Source organism: Oncorhynchus tshawytscha, linkage group LG27 (assembly GCF_018296145.1).
Source record: "Oncorhynchus tshawytscha isolate Ot180627B linkage group LG27, Otsh_v2.0, whole genome shotgun sequence".
In the NCBI taxonomy this organism is placed as follows: domain Eukaryota; kingdom Metazoa; phylum Chordata; class Actinopteri; order Salmoniformes; family Salmonidae; genus Oncorhynchus; species Oncorhynchus tshawytscha.
The window spans coordinates 20,419,424-20,435,401 of NC_056455.1; the positions used below are offsets into that span (position 1 = coordinate 20,419,424).

Sequence of the window (15,978 nt, forward strand, 5' to 3'; positions counted from 1 at the left end):
ATTATTATGATACAGAGTATGGAGGCAGCCCCAGCATTATACAGTATTATTATGATACAGAGTATGGAGGCAGCCCCAGCATTATACAGTATTATTATGATACAGAGTATGGAGGCAGCCCCAGCATTATACAGTATTATTATGATACAGAGTATGGAGGCAGCCCCAGCATTATACAGTATTATTATGATACAGAGTATGGAGGCAGCCCCAGCATTATACAGTATTATTATGATACAGAGTATGGAGGCAGCCCCAGCATTATACAGTAGTATTATGATACAGAGTATGGAGGCAGCCCCAGCATTATACAGTATTATTATGATACAGAGTATGGAGGCAGCCCCAGCATTATACAGTATTATTATGATACAGAGTATGGAGGCAGCCCCAGCATTATACAGTATTATTATGATACAGAGTATGGAGGCAGCCCCAGCATTATACAGTATTATTATGATACAGAGTAAGGAGGCAGCTCCAGCATTATACAGTATTATTGTGATACAGAGTATGGAGGCAGCCCCAGCATTATACAGTAGTATTATGATACAGAGTATGGAGGCAGCCCCAACATTATACAGTATTATTATGATACAGAGTATGGAGGCAGCCCCAGCATTATACAGTATTATTATGATACAGAGTATGGAGGCAGCCCCAGCATTATACAGTATTATTATGGTACAGAGTATGGAGGCAGCCCCAGCATTATACAGTATTATTATGGTACAGAGTAAGGAGGCAGCCCCAGCATTATACAGTAGTATTATGATACAGAGTATGGAGGCAGCTCCAGCATTATACAGTATTATTATGGTACAGAGTAAGGAGGCAGCTCCAGCATTATACAGTATTATTATGATACAGAGTATGGAGGCAGCCCCAGCATTATTGTCACGAATCCCGCTTCCTGAGTCTGTGTTTGCCTGTGTTTCTGTCCTGGAGTGTGTTTCCGGTGTCCTGGAACGCACCCTGTCTGGTTGCCGGGCGAATTAGCTTGTTGGGAGATCGATGTTCACCCGCACCTGTATCCCATCAGTAATCTGCACACCTGGTCCTAATCATCACCTCTCCCCTTCAAAAGCTCTGACCTGACATCCATTCCCTGCCGGATCATTAGCCATGAACAGTATGTTGTGCCATAGTATCAGCCTCAAGTTGGATAGAATTTGTTTTGTTGTTTTTTACCTATTGCCTGCCTTAAACTTACCTCCGTTTGTTCTGTCTTCAGTTACTCACCCGGATCATTTACCCCATTCCCGCCTGGTCGTCGGAGGATTCCGCTACCCCATTGGATCCACCTATTTACTCCCATCAACTCACCACCGCTGCCCGCTACGCCACCTGGATATATCACCCATTCACATTCACTTGTAAATAAATACTCACCTTCTTCCTACTCTCCTTGTCCTGGTCTGCTTCTGGGTTCGATTTTGAAAGAATGTGACAATTATACAGTATTATTATGATACAGAGTATGGAGGCAGCCCCAGCATTATACAGTAGTATTATGATACAGAGCACTCCCCACTGGATGTTGAGAGGAGAACACATCAACATATTTCATACATTAAACTGAGACCAGGTGAGGTACAAAACACTGTTCTGATACACAACATTCCTACTAAGAGATGGGATATGGCTACAGTATCTTATACCTAGCAGAGAGGAAGACCCAACATTACACAATACGAACCAGAGTATTCCCCACTGCATGGTGAGAGAAGAACACACCAACCAACAACATGGGCCAGGAGTCTGCCTAGGTTCTCTACCTCCCTGCTAATTTGATTTCTGAATGAAGGCCTGCCTCCTCCGTTCAGCCCAGGCACTGTTTAATTTGTCAAGGCTGAGATGCCGCCATTATCTGCCTACCGTGCCTCAGCTTCAGGGCTAAACATTGTGGATGATTCTGCCTGCCAATTAAAAACCTCAACCAAATTAATTCACATTAAAACAGTTTTTTTGTTGTTTACTTTGATGCTAATGTTTACCTACTGGGTGTGTTGGAGGTTTACCCAAAACACTTCACATCAATCAGGAAGCTCATTAGAGCTTTGTGGACTCTGACACCCACAATGCCCCTCTCACCTCCACCACCTCCTCTCTCCCTGCCTCAGATGTGATCACAGACTCCATCTGTATCTCTGTATCACTCTCTTTGTACTATTCTGTCCCTCGTATCAACCATTGTACTGCATAATTCTCTGTAATGCTGGATTCTTTATTGGAGAATCACATTAGATGAGTTCATTTACAAGATGTAAAACCTATCTCAGATCTAGATATAGAGCAGCAACAGATCACTTCCTCATAGTGATCAGGGAGAAGCAGACTATGAATATTAGCAGTTTCAATGGCTACTAATCATGTTCCGGTTCTTTCATCCTTGCCAAATTGAGCCAGAAGGAGCTGGAGCATTGGAAGAGAAAATAGCAGAGATGTGGGTGAGATTGAATGAGGGATGATGGGGGAAGGCGACAGTCAAAAAGAGATTTTGTCTTAAAGACAAAAAGCTCTCATTTGTATGATAATACCAGACTTTGCTCCAAGCCCCACTGAGGCTGGCTGCTGTAATGAGACTGTCCCATTCCACTCTAAACAATTCAGCCAAACAAGTCATACTGTGGGGGGAGATTCCTTTCCCTCTGTGTGTGTCATAAACTGTGTGTGTCTGTGTGTGTGTGTGTCATCCAACCTCAGACTGGCAAGTGGGTGTTGGAGCGAAACATTGGCACTTGAATAGATTGCCATGCCATAGTGAGCGCCAAGTATGAAGGCTGCACAGACATTATTCTTGTTGTGTATAAACAACCATCAAACAAACACTCGATGAAGTATTAAGCTCTGGGTTGTGTACAAATGGTCCATCAAGTGCTTGATTCAAGACCATCACTGCTTTACTAAAGAAAGGAAAATATCCTCGTCACCGCTCACATGGAACAACCAATGTGGGAGCAAGTCCAGCTCCCTTCACCTGACCTATACGATGATGATAGGTCAAACAAACGAGGGAAGCAATTGTAAAGGTTCTCTCTGAAAGGCAATAACCGGCAGAAAATAACAAGAGTTTCCAGCTGTACTTCGAGCTGTAAACTCTTGTCTGTTGTGGTGATCATTGCATTTCATCTCAGGATGAACGTTTACAAAACTTGTGTCATACCTGCTAACAGAAGGTACTGTCTGTAACAATAGTGTTCGCTGATAGTTGACAAATGAATATTTTTAGCATATCACAGCATAAACCATACAATATCACCACTGCTGTAGTTAAATTCAGAATTCAGAATCCAGACGAGAGGCCTTGAGCGGCCTTCTAAGCCGCCTGATCTCGCGAGCTTACAGGAATGTTTGCCATGAGGCTACTTCAGTGGAAGTCTGAGCAGAGTGTTTGTGGTGTGTGAAGACAAGAGGCACTCCAGCAATCAAAACAAACATGGAAAGGGGAGGAAAGGGGAGGAGGGAGTTCAAGGAGGGTAAAGTAACGACATGGAACTATGTGTTGAGGAAATAGTGAAGGGGGAAGAGGGTCCATGGGCGACGGAGTGAGTGGAGGGAGAGTTAAAGGGCTCAGTAATGTGTGTTTTCCCAGAGCACAATGTGTGTGTATGTGAAAAAAGATAACTTATGTGTGCATGCGTGTGTGTGCCTGGATGTGTGAACATGTGTGACTATGTACGTAGATGTGTGAACATTCTCTGGTTGTGTGTGTGTAAGTATGTGATATGTACGTGTGCGTGTGTGCATGTGTGTGAGGATCCTAGTGTGAGTATGTACGTGTTTGTTTGTTTCCGTGTGTGTGTGTGTGTGTGTGTGTGTGTGTGTGTGTGTGTGTGTGTGTGTGTGTGTGTGTGTGTGTGTGTGTGTGTGTGTGTGTGTGTAAGTGGGAGAGTGTTGAAGCATTGATTAATAGAGCAAACATTGTGACATGCGGGACAAACTGTCTGTGATTCAGCCTGGGAATTAAGCTGTCTGTCACCATTAATCAGCCGACTCTCTCCTGCACCGAGTCCATTTTTACCTGGTAATACTCCCACAGCCATTGGGATCAACACCATGAATCAGGATAGGATAAAATGCCCTGCATCCCTCCTTCTCGCTTTCATTCTGTCTCTGTCTTTCGCTCACTCTTTTTCTCACTAACTCTCTCTCACATGACACACACACACACACACACACACACACACACACACACACACACACACACGCACACACACACACACTCAAACCCTTACATTCCCATCACCACACCAGCCTCAAACATCATTTAGTCACTTTTCTCTTATTGAAACCCAGTCCCATTGAAGAGGAGTGGCACTCAGTTCCAACTGCTGGGTGTGTGATTAGAGGAGGTGTGTGTGTGTGTGTGTGTGTGTGTGTGTGTGTGTGTGTGTGTGTGTGTGTGTGTGTGTGTGTGTGTGTGTGTGTGTGTGTGTGTGTGTGTGTGTGTGTGTGTGTGTGAAAGAGAGGGAGTGTGTGAGAGAGTGTCTGCTGCCACATTCACCAAAGAGGAGTGCAGAGTGAACATGAAGAGATCCCACTGTGTCCCTCGGAGCAGCACTGTGCCTGCTGAAGCCTTTGGAGTGATGAGCACCCAGCCATCTCCACTACAGCAGGGAATATATTATACATAAGTAGTACAACAATGTGCTCTCTCTGGGAGCAGCAGTTGAAGCACATCTGCTCAGTGTTCCTGGAAGCTCTCAGCCATGCAGACAATGGGGACAGTCCCGATGCTTATGGACCCCATGTTCCCCACTTAATGTCCATTTTGTTTCTGTCATATGCATTTTCCATCCTCTTCCTCAGACATTTGGCTACGGTGTTTTAGTTAATACCAAGAAGACTGATCTTCTACTCTTTCTAGGGGTTGGATGGACAGATATCTATGTAGATCACATTCTGACCACATTCCGAAGAAAGGAAAGGGCCTCACTGTGCTAAAGACAACCTTGGCTTTCACCACTGAACTGTAACCAGGATGAATCTTTCTCCCCATCTGAGTGAGGTTACACATTACAAGAGGCTACTGGTGAGAGGATGACCATGCACAGACCACAAGGCCTGTACTTCACACTTAACAATAAGAACTTTGGGAGTTCATGGGAAATAATAGTATTGCAAGTAAAGCTAGGGTCCTTTTCAGCTCTGAGAGACAAATATGATTATAACACCCCATTTGTGACATATCTCAGATATTGTTTCAGTAATGTTATAGCATGACTGTTTATTTTTGCGACCAGGGCCAATCAACCGTAGTATTACTGCCTCTGTAGTATTGGATAACGTTGATCAAATGGAAGCCTTCTTCCATTTGATCAACGTTATCCAATACTACAGAGGCAGTAATACTACGGTTCTTCTATCATAAATCGCTCAGTTATGCCTCCAGGACAAAACTCATCCCAATTAAAACGTGAGCCTGCTATTTTGGTCCTCAATTTAACCTACCAACCAGGGGTCCAGTTGTGAAATGGTGGTTCAGTATTGCATTAGTCCCTATAATGAAATATCCACACCAAGTGTGGCAAGCATACTCACATTAATAAATATGCATGGGGAAACCATAACAAATACATTATCCTGAAAATGGATGGTTAAGTACAGGTTAACAGACACTCTTGGTAGGACCATATGTTCTGCTTTTGGAACAGCCCTGACCATACCTAGCCAGGCTAAAGAAAGGGAGCATGATAAGTCAACCCAATCTAAGGCTTGATAAATAATAGATAGGTGGTATAATGACTAAATTAATGGCTGCCAGTGGCTGACATTACTACCTAATTATTAACACTTTCCCAAATATACGTTCATAATTATAAATATCCAAATGGATTTGACATGCCTGACTTCCACGCATGGACAAGATGCATAGCTGAAAAAACGTAATGCCTATGCAAACACACGCATGCACACACACAAAAGCATTAACATGGAGTCTGTGCATTTAGTTCAGTCTTTTCCATTATGAAACCTGTTGCTGCTGCACAGTGGCTCGTTGTAGGCTATCCTCTTTCACAGCGCCATCAACAGAGCCAGATCAATAAAAATGACATTATTACAGTAGCCTACGTTCTCTTTTTTTGGTTGCGATGGCAACGCAAAGATGCATTTCTTAGTTTAGTGAGGGACTGCAAATGACGATTAATTTAACTTGTGAGCAATTACAGGGTACCATGGGTAGGCTAGATTGTTGTGCGCCAACACAGGTTTCTTCAGGATAAACAAGTTGGAATAGATGTCCTACCTGTCATCAGCCTGCCAGTCACCCAGCAACAGGTCTCGGAACCGGTACCGTGGAGGCAGCGGGAGCACCTCCTTCTCCAGCTCTACCATGGTCCCCTCCTGAGCGCCGAACCCACGAGCGCACAATGCCAGAGATTGAGAGGCGAACAAACAGAGACGCCTCTAGAAGGGCTTATCAAAATGAACTATTATTTTGTTATTCAACTTCCAAATAACACATACCTGTATGAGCACCCTAAAATGTTGTTAATATATTACTGACACAATGTAATATCTTTCTTCTTCCAGTGCAACAGGTCGAGGATGCTCCGCCGTGACATGCACGTGAGTACTTTTGGCTTGACAGGATGCGGAGCAACTGGTTGTCTCTTTGAACATCCGCTGGCTCCTTATGGACGCAGCGAAAGCAGACCCATTTGCTCGAACAATTACATACTCTGAGTCTACGAGCAGTAGGTTACAAGCCCAAATCCCTGCAGGGCACATTTTAAATACTGAACAAGTTAATCATATTTGCATGAGCTTTATAGTGATGTGTTGTCGTTTTATTGAAGATGCCTTGTTTATTTTTTTCATTTATTCAGGTCATGCTCTAATTCTTGTTAATGTAAGCTCAATAAACCATTTATGAGTCATATGCGATATTAAGTTAATCCATTTAAGGACCTAATTTCTCTATATACCTTCAAATTACTAAAACCAAATCAAAACTGTGTAGAAATGATAATGGACTTATATTCATAATTGACTGTCAGTCAATAAACTGCCTACAGTTGAAGACCCAAGTTTACATACACTTTAGCCAAATATATTTAAACTCAGTTTTTCACAATTCCTGACATTTAATCCCAGTAAAAATTCCCTGTCTTAAATCAGTTAGGATCACCACTTTTTTTTAAGAATGTGAAATGTCAGAATAATAGTAGAGAGAATGATTTATTTTAGCTTTTATTTATTTCATCACATTCCCAGTGGGTCATTAATTTACATACACTCAATTAGTATTTGGTAACATTGTCTTTAAATTGTTTAACTTGGGTCAAACGTTTCAGGTAGCCTTCCACAAGCTTCCCACAATAAATTGGGTGAATTTTGGCCCATTCCTCCTGACAGAGCTGGTGTAACTAAGTCAGGTTTGCAGGCCTCCTTGCTCACACACACTTTTTCAGTTCTACCCACAAATGTTTCTATAGGATTGAGGTCAGGGCTTTGTGATGGCCACTCCAAAATCTTGACTTTGTTGTCCTTAAGCCATTTTGCCACAACTTTGGAAGTATGCTTGGGGTCATTGTCCAATTGGAAGACCAATTTGCGACCAAGCTTTAACTTCATGACTGATGTCTTGAGATGTTGCTTCAATATATCCACATCATTTTCCTACCTCATGATGCCATCTATTTTGTGAAGTGCACCAGTACCTCCTGCGGCAAAGCACCTCCACAACATGATGCTGCCACCACCGTGCTTCACGGTTGGGATGGTGTTCTTCGGCTTGCAAGCCTCCCCCTTTTTCTTCCAAACATAACGATGGTCATTATGGCCAAACAGTTCTATTTTTGTTTCATTAGAAAAAAAGTAGGATCTTTGTCCCCATGTGCAGTTGCAAACTGTAGTCTGGCTTTTTTATCGCGGTTTTGGAGCAGTGGCTTCTTCCTTGCTGAGCGGCCTGTCAGGTTATGTCGATATAGGACTCGTTTTACTGTGGATATAGATACTTCTGTACCGGTTTCCTCCAGCATCTTCACAAGGTCCTTTGCTGTTGTTCAGGATTGATTTGCACTTGTTCGCAGCAAAGTACATTCATCTCTAGGAGACAGAATGCGTCTCCTTCCTGAGCGGTATGATGGCTGCGTGGTCCCATGATGTTTATACTTGTGTACTATTGTTTGTACAGATGAACATGGCACCTTCAGGTGTTTGGAAATTGCTCCCAAGGATGAACCAGACTTGTGGAGGTCTACAATTTGTTTTCTGAGGTCTTGGCTGATTTCTTTTGATTGTCCCATAATGTCAAGAAAAGAGGCACTGAGTTTGAAGGTAGGACTTGAAATACATCCACAGGTACACCTCCAATTGACTCAAATAATGTCTATTAGCCTATCAGAAGCTTCTAAAGCCATGACAACAATTCATGGAATTTAGTGTACTTAGTGTATGCAACTTAGTGTATGCAAACTCCCGACCCACTGGAATTGTGATACAGTGAATTATAAGTGAAATAATCTGTCTGAAAACAATTGTTGGAAAAATAACTTGTGTCATGCACAAAGTAGATGTCTTAACCTACTTGCCAAAACTATAGATTGTTAACAAGAAATTTGTGGAGTGGTTGAAAAACAAGTTTTAATAAAAACCTAAGTCTATGTAAACTTCTGACTTCAACTGTACATTCATACCATTTCTTAACTGTCTAGCTTGATAATAGGCTAATCCCCAAACATTCAGAGAGCACAGAACATTCCCAAAACAATGGATAGTCAAATATTTTTTGCAAAATTTTGACTACATGGAAATATAACACATTTTCAATGTGGCCCTGTGGATCTTGTTGAGACAGAATGCGGTCCCTGGGGCAAAATGAGTTAGACCACCCTAGTTGTTGGTTTTTACCAAAGTGCATTAAGAAACAGTTAAGTTGTATTTGTTCACACTTGGTTGATTTTGCATGGTGTGCCAATTGTTATGCAGGCAACTGTGCAAAATAAATAAATGTGCAGCTGTGTACAGTCATGGCCAAAAGTTTTGAGAATGACACAAATATTAATTTCCACAAAGTTTGCTGCTTCAGTGTCTTTAGATATTTTTGTCAGATGTTACTATGGAATGCTGAAGTATAATTACAAGCATTTCACAAGTGTCAAAGGCTTTTATTGACAATGACATGAAGTTGATGCAAAGAGTCAATATTTGCAGTGTTGACCCTTAAAAAAAACAATTCAAGACCCTGCAATCCACCCTGGTATGCTGTCAATTAACTTCTGGGCCACACTGATGGCAGCCCATTATTGCATAATCAATGCTTGGAGTTTGTGGGGTTTTGTTTGTCCACTCGTCTCTTGAGGATTGACCACAAGTTCTCAAAGGGATTAAGGTCTGGCCAGTTTCCTGGGAGTTTCCTGGCCATGGACCCAACATATCGATGTTTTGTTCCCTGAGCCACTTAGTTACCTTATGGCAAGGTGCTCCATCATGCTGGAAAAGGCATTGTTTGTCGCCAAACTGTTCCTGGATGGTTGGGAGAAGTTGCTCTCGGAGGATGTGTTGGTACCATTCTTTCATTCATGGCTGTGTTCTTCAGCAAAATTGTGGGTGAGCCCACTCCCTTGGCTGAGAAGCAACCCCACACATGAATGGTCTCAGGATGCTTTACTGATGGCATGACACAGGACTGATAGTAGCACTCACCTTGTCCTCTCCAGACAAGCTTTTTTTCCGGGTGCCCCAAACAATCGGAAAGGGGATTCATCAGAGAAAATGACTTTACACCAGTCCCCAGCAGTCCAATCCCTGCACCTTTTGCAGAATATCAGCCTGTCCCTGATGTTTTTCCTGGAGAAAAGTGGCTTCTTTGCTGCCCTTCTTGACACCAGGCCATCCTCCAAAAGTCTTTGCCTCACTGCGTGCAGATGCATTCACACCTGCCAGCTGCCATTCCTGAACAAGCTCTGTACTGGTGGTGCCCCGATCCCGCAGCTGAATCAACTTTAGGAGATGGTCCTGGTGCTTGCTGGACGTTCTTGGGCGCCCTGAAGCCCTCTTCACAACAATTGAACCACTTTCCTTGAAGTTCGTGATGATCTGATAAATGGTTGATTTAGGTTCAATCTTACTGGCAGCAATATCCTTGCATGTGAAGGCCTTTTTGTGCAAAGCAATGATGACGGCACGTGTTTCATTACAGGTAACCATGATTGACAGAGGAAGAACAATGATTCCAAGCACCGCCCTCCTTTGAAGATTCCAGTCCATTATTCGAACTCAATCAGCATGACAGAGTGATCACCAGCCTTGTCCTTGTCAACACTCACACCTGTGTTAACGAGAGAATCACTGACATGATGTGAGCTGGTCCTTTTGTGGCAGGGCAATGTTTTTGGGGGATTCAGTTCAATTGCATGGCAAAGAGGGACTTTGCAATTAATTGCAATTCATCTGATCACTCTTCATAACATTCTGGAGTATATGCAAATTGCCATCATACAACCTGAGGCAGCAGACTCTGTGAAAATTAATATTTGTGTCATTCTCAAAACTTTTGGCCACGACTTTAGATAAAGGCAATATTCTTAGAGAATTCATCCAATAGGACTACAATATCCCATAAAATAATCTAATTCAAGTGACACGCACAACTTAGGTAAAAAATGTGTCAAACTGTGTTGATTCATGAAAGAATAACTTGCTCATTGCTATTACATGTTTTTATTATTATATGTTTTGCATTATAAACTAATAACTGACAGGTATTAACAATTACAACCCATGTATAAACTCTGTAGCCTATACAGGGTTGCTTTATTTAAAGATCTTGTCTCTCAACTAAAGGCAACAGGTGCTTTTACAACTGCAACGTAGCCTATTAAAGCTTTAATTACATATCTTACAATGAAAAAAAACAGAAAGGACCTCAATTTCTAATAGAAAAACAGGAACCAATCAAACAAAATGTTGTTTCTGGAACAAAAACCTAAACATTGGAATCTACAAAAAATCTTGCCTATTGTTTTCAATGTGTCTTTGATCCTGGTTTGCTTCAATGGCAGATTATGACACCCTATTATTCTCTGTCCTCCGACTGTCTTAACTGCTGGAACTCATTGTATTGGGTGTCATTTTTTGTTTGAGAAAGTAGCACTTCGGAGACACAGGAAATTGTGATCCCCTAAAGCCACTTCCTTGAGAATTGGTTTGCCACTACTCTGTCTGCCCTCAGCATGCAAATCTGACAAAACCATACATGCTCTACTTCTCTGCTTTTGAACCAAAGTGGGTGTGTAGAATTCAAATTCCTTCCTATGAAACTTCTCCAGCATGTCAACTAAACAGATGGCGTAATCTGGCTCACGTGCATTTTCATCAGGTTTAGAATATTTTTGCCCTCTAGTGGCCCAAAGTCAAAAGCACACAAATGTGGGTTCCTGTGTCCTCATCTCCTGCACAACAAAACAGAACTCAATTATAGAAATGTATTCGCTTCCTCCTGCTGGTAAAGGTCGATAATAAGCCCTAGGAAATGTTCTAAAATGTCTCTAATTGTTAGTTCATGACCACATTTCTGTGTTAGAAGTCATGCATGGAATTTAAAGAGGGTGGGCCGATTGGTCTGTAGCCATGGTAACAACTAAAAGTGTCTGAATATATCAGAGGAGACAGTTCCTGGACTTCAACAACACTACTCCACTCCTACATTATCATACACTGAAAAGGTCTGCAGAGTGAAAACTGGATGTCACAAAGGTACTGTATGTCTGACAGGAGTTGAAAGCAGTACAATGTAAATTCAGAACTTTCAACAGAATGTTTAGCATATAAATTACAACAAAAAACTAACCGTACTGTAACAAAACATGAACGTAACTAAATCATAAAGACAGTAAAATATCATTGAACGTCATTGAACCATTCAGGAGTAAGTCTGACAGAATATACAGTCAGAAGGAATTACCCAAGTGAAGCATAAAAGTAGAAAAGGCGATTTCATAACAAACCAAACCATTTTTAAAAAGGAGATCTGATTTCTCATATAAAAGGTCTTATTGGCCATTTCAGAGGAAGTCCCAGTCTGTATAAAGCAGTTTAATTCAATGTGATGTTGACTGTTCCTAGAGCATCCACCGCCCAGCCTGGATACTGTTCAGGAGAGGGGAACATTCTCTTCATGAATGTCCTCACAAAGTCTGGGAAAAGACCATCTATGATGCTCTGTCTCATCGACCGCATCAGAGTGAGCTGGATGCAAAGATAGAGGATAAGGTTATTATCTCATCTATGGCAAATAGTAACAAAAGGAAACCATTAACCATTATAGAAACACAGACCTGGTAGGAGATGTTGTGGATGGTAATGTGATGCATGGCTGCGGTGTCACTCTTGAAAAGAGCATGCAGATAGGCCCGACTGTGCCTGGAGTCATTGGGGAGCAAATGAAAACTGATAATGTATTTTTTAAAATTGATATATTTAACCTTTATTTAACTAGTTATATTATTTACAATGATGGCCTAGGAACAGTGGATTAACTGACTTGTTCAGGGGCAGAGCAACCCCTGAACAAGTAACCCCTTGTCAGCTCGGGGATTCGATCTAGCAACCTTTTGGTTACTGTTCCAACGCTCTAACCACTAGGCTACCCTGACGCCCCATGAGAAAACAATGCTCAGAATCATTCAGCCTACAACTAAAAACATCCATTGAAGAGAATTGAGATTTGTAAACCAGTTTCTCTAACCCCTACAAACTCCATTCCTTCAACCCTCCGTATTCTGTCCCTCAGTGTACCAGGGTTAATATGCCTTTACCTCCTGCAGGTGGGACACTGGCAGTCTGGGTCTATTGCCTGTAGGTCCTTGGCAAACTGCTTCTTGGTAATCGTCAGAGATCCCCACGGGACCAGGGCTGAGCCAAACCTCTGGGATGAAAGGAAGAAGATCACTTCATTATCATCATAACCATAATCATCAATATAATCATTATAAAGAAAGTAGTACTGCTATGGACTAAATGATAAAATAAGCTATTGGGTTTCTCTGCACTTGTGATAAGAATATTTATTTCAAAGTAAATTAATAGAGAGTAGGTGACTCATAATATGTGAGAGAATGGAATACTTACTGCAGTGCGTGTTGGGAAGACACAGTCAAACATGTCACAACCCAGAGCAACACACACCACCAGGTCTACTGCATAACTGTGACCCACAGCAAAACACATGAACCACATACATAGAAATATCTGTACAGCATGACAAAACATTTGCAACTTATGTCATTTATGCATGTAAATGTGCTGTTATAACATAAGGAATATGGCAGCCATACCCAACCCCCATGAGGTAGCGAGGCTTCTCCCGAGGCAGGTGGTCTGTGCTGAGTGTCACCATCCTCCAGAAATCATCCTTCTCCTCACCTCCGCTCAGCCCACCAATAGCAAAGCCAGGAACATCCCGTTTTGTCATTTCTGTAAAAAGCACAGGAGCAGAAAAATATTTTTTAAATTTCACGAAATTTGGTATCAGCATCTGCACAGATAATGTATTTTTCATTAGCTCTTTTCCACTGTATTTCCAAAAAAGATGTTAAACTAATTTTGGCATGAAGAGCAATTTGCCTTGCTGAACGGCTTTGAGGGAGGTTAGTCATCGATAGACATAGATGAAACAGGGGGGAACATCTTACCGTCTAGACAGGCTTTGCGCAGCTCTGCGTTCAGGCCCCCCTGGATGATGGCAAACAGGTTCTGTCTATCTGGATTCTTATTGGCTGCAATGCAGCGGTCCAGCCAGCGAATCGATCTCCACGTAGCCTCCTCCACCCGTGGCCCAGTCACTGTACTGCTGACCACGTCATCCAACTGCATCATGATGTCTGACCCTGGACAAAACAGAAATGGTGCGATATTAAAATGAAGAACAGGAGTACTACCTGAAGTATAGTGGCTTTACTTTTCAGACTGATTCATTGGGAGTGGATACTGGATTGTGTCCTTCTTACCCAGACTGTTCTGTATGGCGATTGACTGCTCAGGACTCAGAAGGATCTCCTTCCCATCGTAAGGAGATTTGAACTTGACCCCCTCCTCAGTAACCTCAGATAGTTCAACAAGAGACACCATCTGAAAGCCCCCACTGTCCTATGTAGAAATGGTGGGGATTCAAGGAAAATTCAAACCAAAAACTATCTTTTGGTTTGTGTTTCAATAGTCCATCGTTGACATACTGTAGTCCCAAAATGTTTTTCTTGTCAGCACTCAATTTTTCAAGATATGTGACCTTCAAAATACAGAAATCCTCCTCATATGATGCATTTTGCATCATATGATGCTCACATATCTTGAAAAGCAGACATTTGGGTGAAAGAGACCCTTGTTCTTTTTAGCCCAATTAAGCAGTCAACACATTAGCTGATACTCACAGTCAAAAGGTTTCTTTTCCAGTTCATGAAGCCATGCAGGCCATTTGCTTTCTCAATCAGCTCAGGACCCTGTGATGGGACAGACAGACAACACCATCCTCACTGTCTGCAGCACACCAGACACTGACAACAAAGAGCTGTCTACAAGGTCAATCATATTTGATACACAATGTGAATAGCCCTAGCACCACTTAATGTAGCCATTGATAATGACTCTCAGTTCCATTACATTACACATAAGAGTTATTTTACGAAGACGTCTTCTATACAGGGGAGTTTTGTTAAGAGCCCTGAAGCTCAGTCTGAACATTAACACGCATCACTTGCAGTACAGTTTTGGAAGCATAAGGACCTTATGTCTTTCATATTAGCAATAAATCATTTTCAAAAAACAAAAGGTTAAATGTATACACAGCTTTATAGGGTTATACACAGCTTTATAGGGTTATACACAGATTTTTGTCACTGAAAAACACTGTTGGCCGCAACTGTGTTAAACCAGTAAGTGTGCATTTGCTCAATTATTTTGATGTGATATGAAAGTAGAGGGATTTATGTTTCTAGAACCGAACCGCAAGTGAGAATCAATTAACGTTTAGATGGAGTATTTGGCTGTTTTGGCTTCCTGGGCAAATGTGCCTTTAAAGTGCAAATCAGCAGTTGAAACATTAACAAAAAAGCCTCTCCACCACTGTTTCACTAAAACGCTGAGGGATGGGGCTGGAGATATGTAACCATTCTCAAATTCATAGACAGAGCTATGGATGCAAGGACTGACCATCCATGATATCACAATTATAGCTTTGACCATGTTTTGAGGCTATACTGTGTTTGTTTACATTAACTTTGTTTACAAAGATTGGAGTAAAACAAAGTGATATTGTATATATTTTGGAGGTATGACAGTTGAACTAATCTCATGAGGCATTTATAAATTATATTCTTCAAGAATCAATGGGTACATATCATTAATGTATAAATCCAAAAATGGATGTAGCAAATTCTGATTGCCCCTTTAAACAGAACATGTAAGGTCCTTGGACTATAACGAGTAACTTTAGGCTCCTTTCTTACATTATTGGGCTACACTTACCGGCCTCATACCCAAGTGGTATGTGTTGCCAAGACAAATCTGACATCCCAGATCATCGAGTTGGTCCACAGTGATTCCCTTCATCGTGCCTTGTGTACCAACAGGCATGAACACTGGGGTGCTGACCGTACAATGAGGGAGTTTGAGATCACAAGCCCTCGCTTTGGTCACTGGACATTCGGCGATGATTCGGAGAGCAAGAGGAGCAACGATGGAAACGGCTTTCTTGACAACCATGCCTGTTTCAAGGCTGCTCGTTGCAGCTCCTCTGGTTATGGGCGCAGCCATGTTGTTGCACACAGACGACGTCAACAAGCACGTGACATACCGGAACTACAGTAATGTAATATTTGCATTGAGTTGTCAAAAATATGTCTTCATTACAATATCATTGACAGCAAACTCGTAGAAGCTATCCTTGCATGTCTTGTCATTTAATAATTGTATCATCAAGTATGAATTTGCCCATTGAAGCAATGTCCAGAGGTGAACACACCCCTTTGACGT

At 41.9% G+C, this 15,978-nt stretch overlaps 2 protein-coding genes across 3 annotated transcripts in view; both read right to left on the reverse strand.

The window, feature by feature from the left end:
• LOC112225761 (potassium channel subfamily T member 2) overlaps positions 1-6,625 on the reverse strand; it is a 74,092-nt gene extending 67,467 nt beyond the window's left edge. For both annotated transcript variants that reach the window (XM_042307412.1, XM_042307411.1), the window contains exons 1-2: positions 6,472-6,625; positions 6,251-6,348 (exon numbers count right to left, since the gene is read on the reverse strand). In XM_042307412.1, the coding sequence (XP_042163346.1) occupies positions 6,251-6,339 (89 nt within the window). In that variant the 5' untranslated portion in view covers positions 6,340-6,348; positions 6,472-6,625. The remainder of the gene's footprint in view (positions 1-6,250; positions 6,349-6,471) is intronic.
• Positions 6,626-11,696: 5,071 nt separating this feature from the next.
• Positions 11,697-15,898, reverse strand: qtrt1 (queuine tRNA-ribosyltransferase 1). Its single transcript, XM_024390568.2, has 9 exons — positions 15,472-15,898; positions 14,379-14,447; positions 13,959-14,097; positions 13,644-13,838; positions 13,287-13,425; positions 13,081-13,156; positions 12,768-12,877; positions 12,288-12,372; positions 11,697-12,198 (listed from the first exon to the last, which is right to left on the reverse strand). Exons 1-9 carry the CDS (start codon positions 15,757-15,759, stop codon positions 12,046-12,048), a joined length of 1,254 nt encoding a protein of 417 aa, XP_024246336.2. The 5' UTR covers positions 15,760-15,898; the 3' UTR covers positions 11,697-12,045.
• Positions 15,899-15,978: the final 80 nt, after the last annotated feature.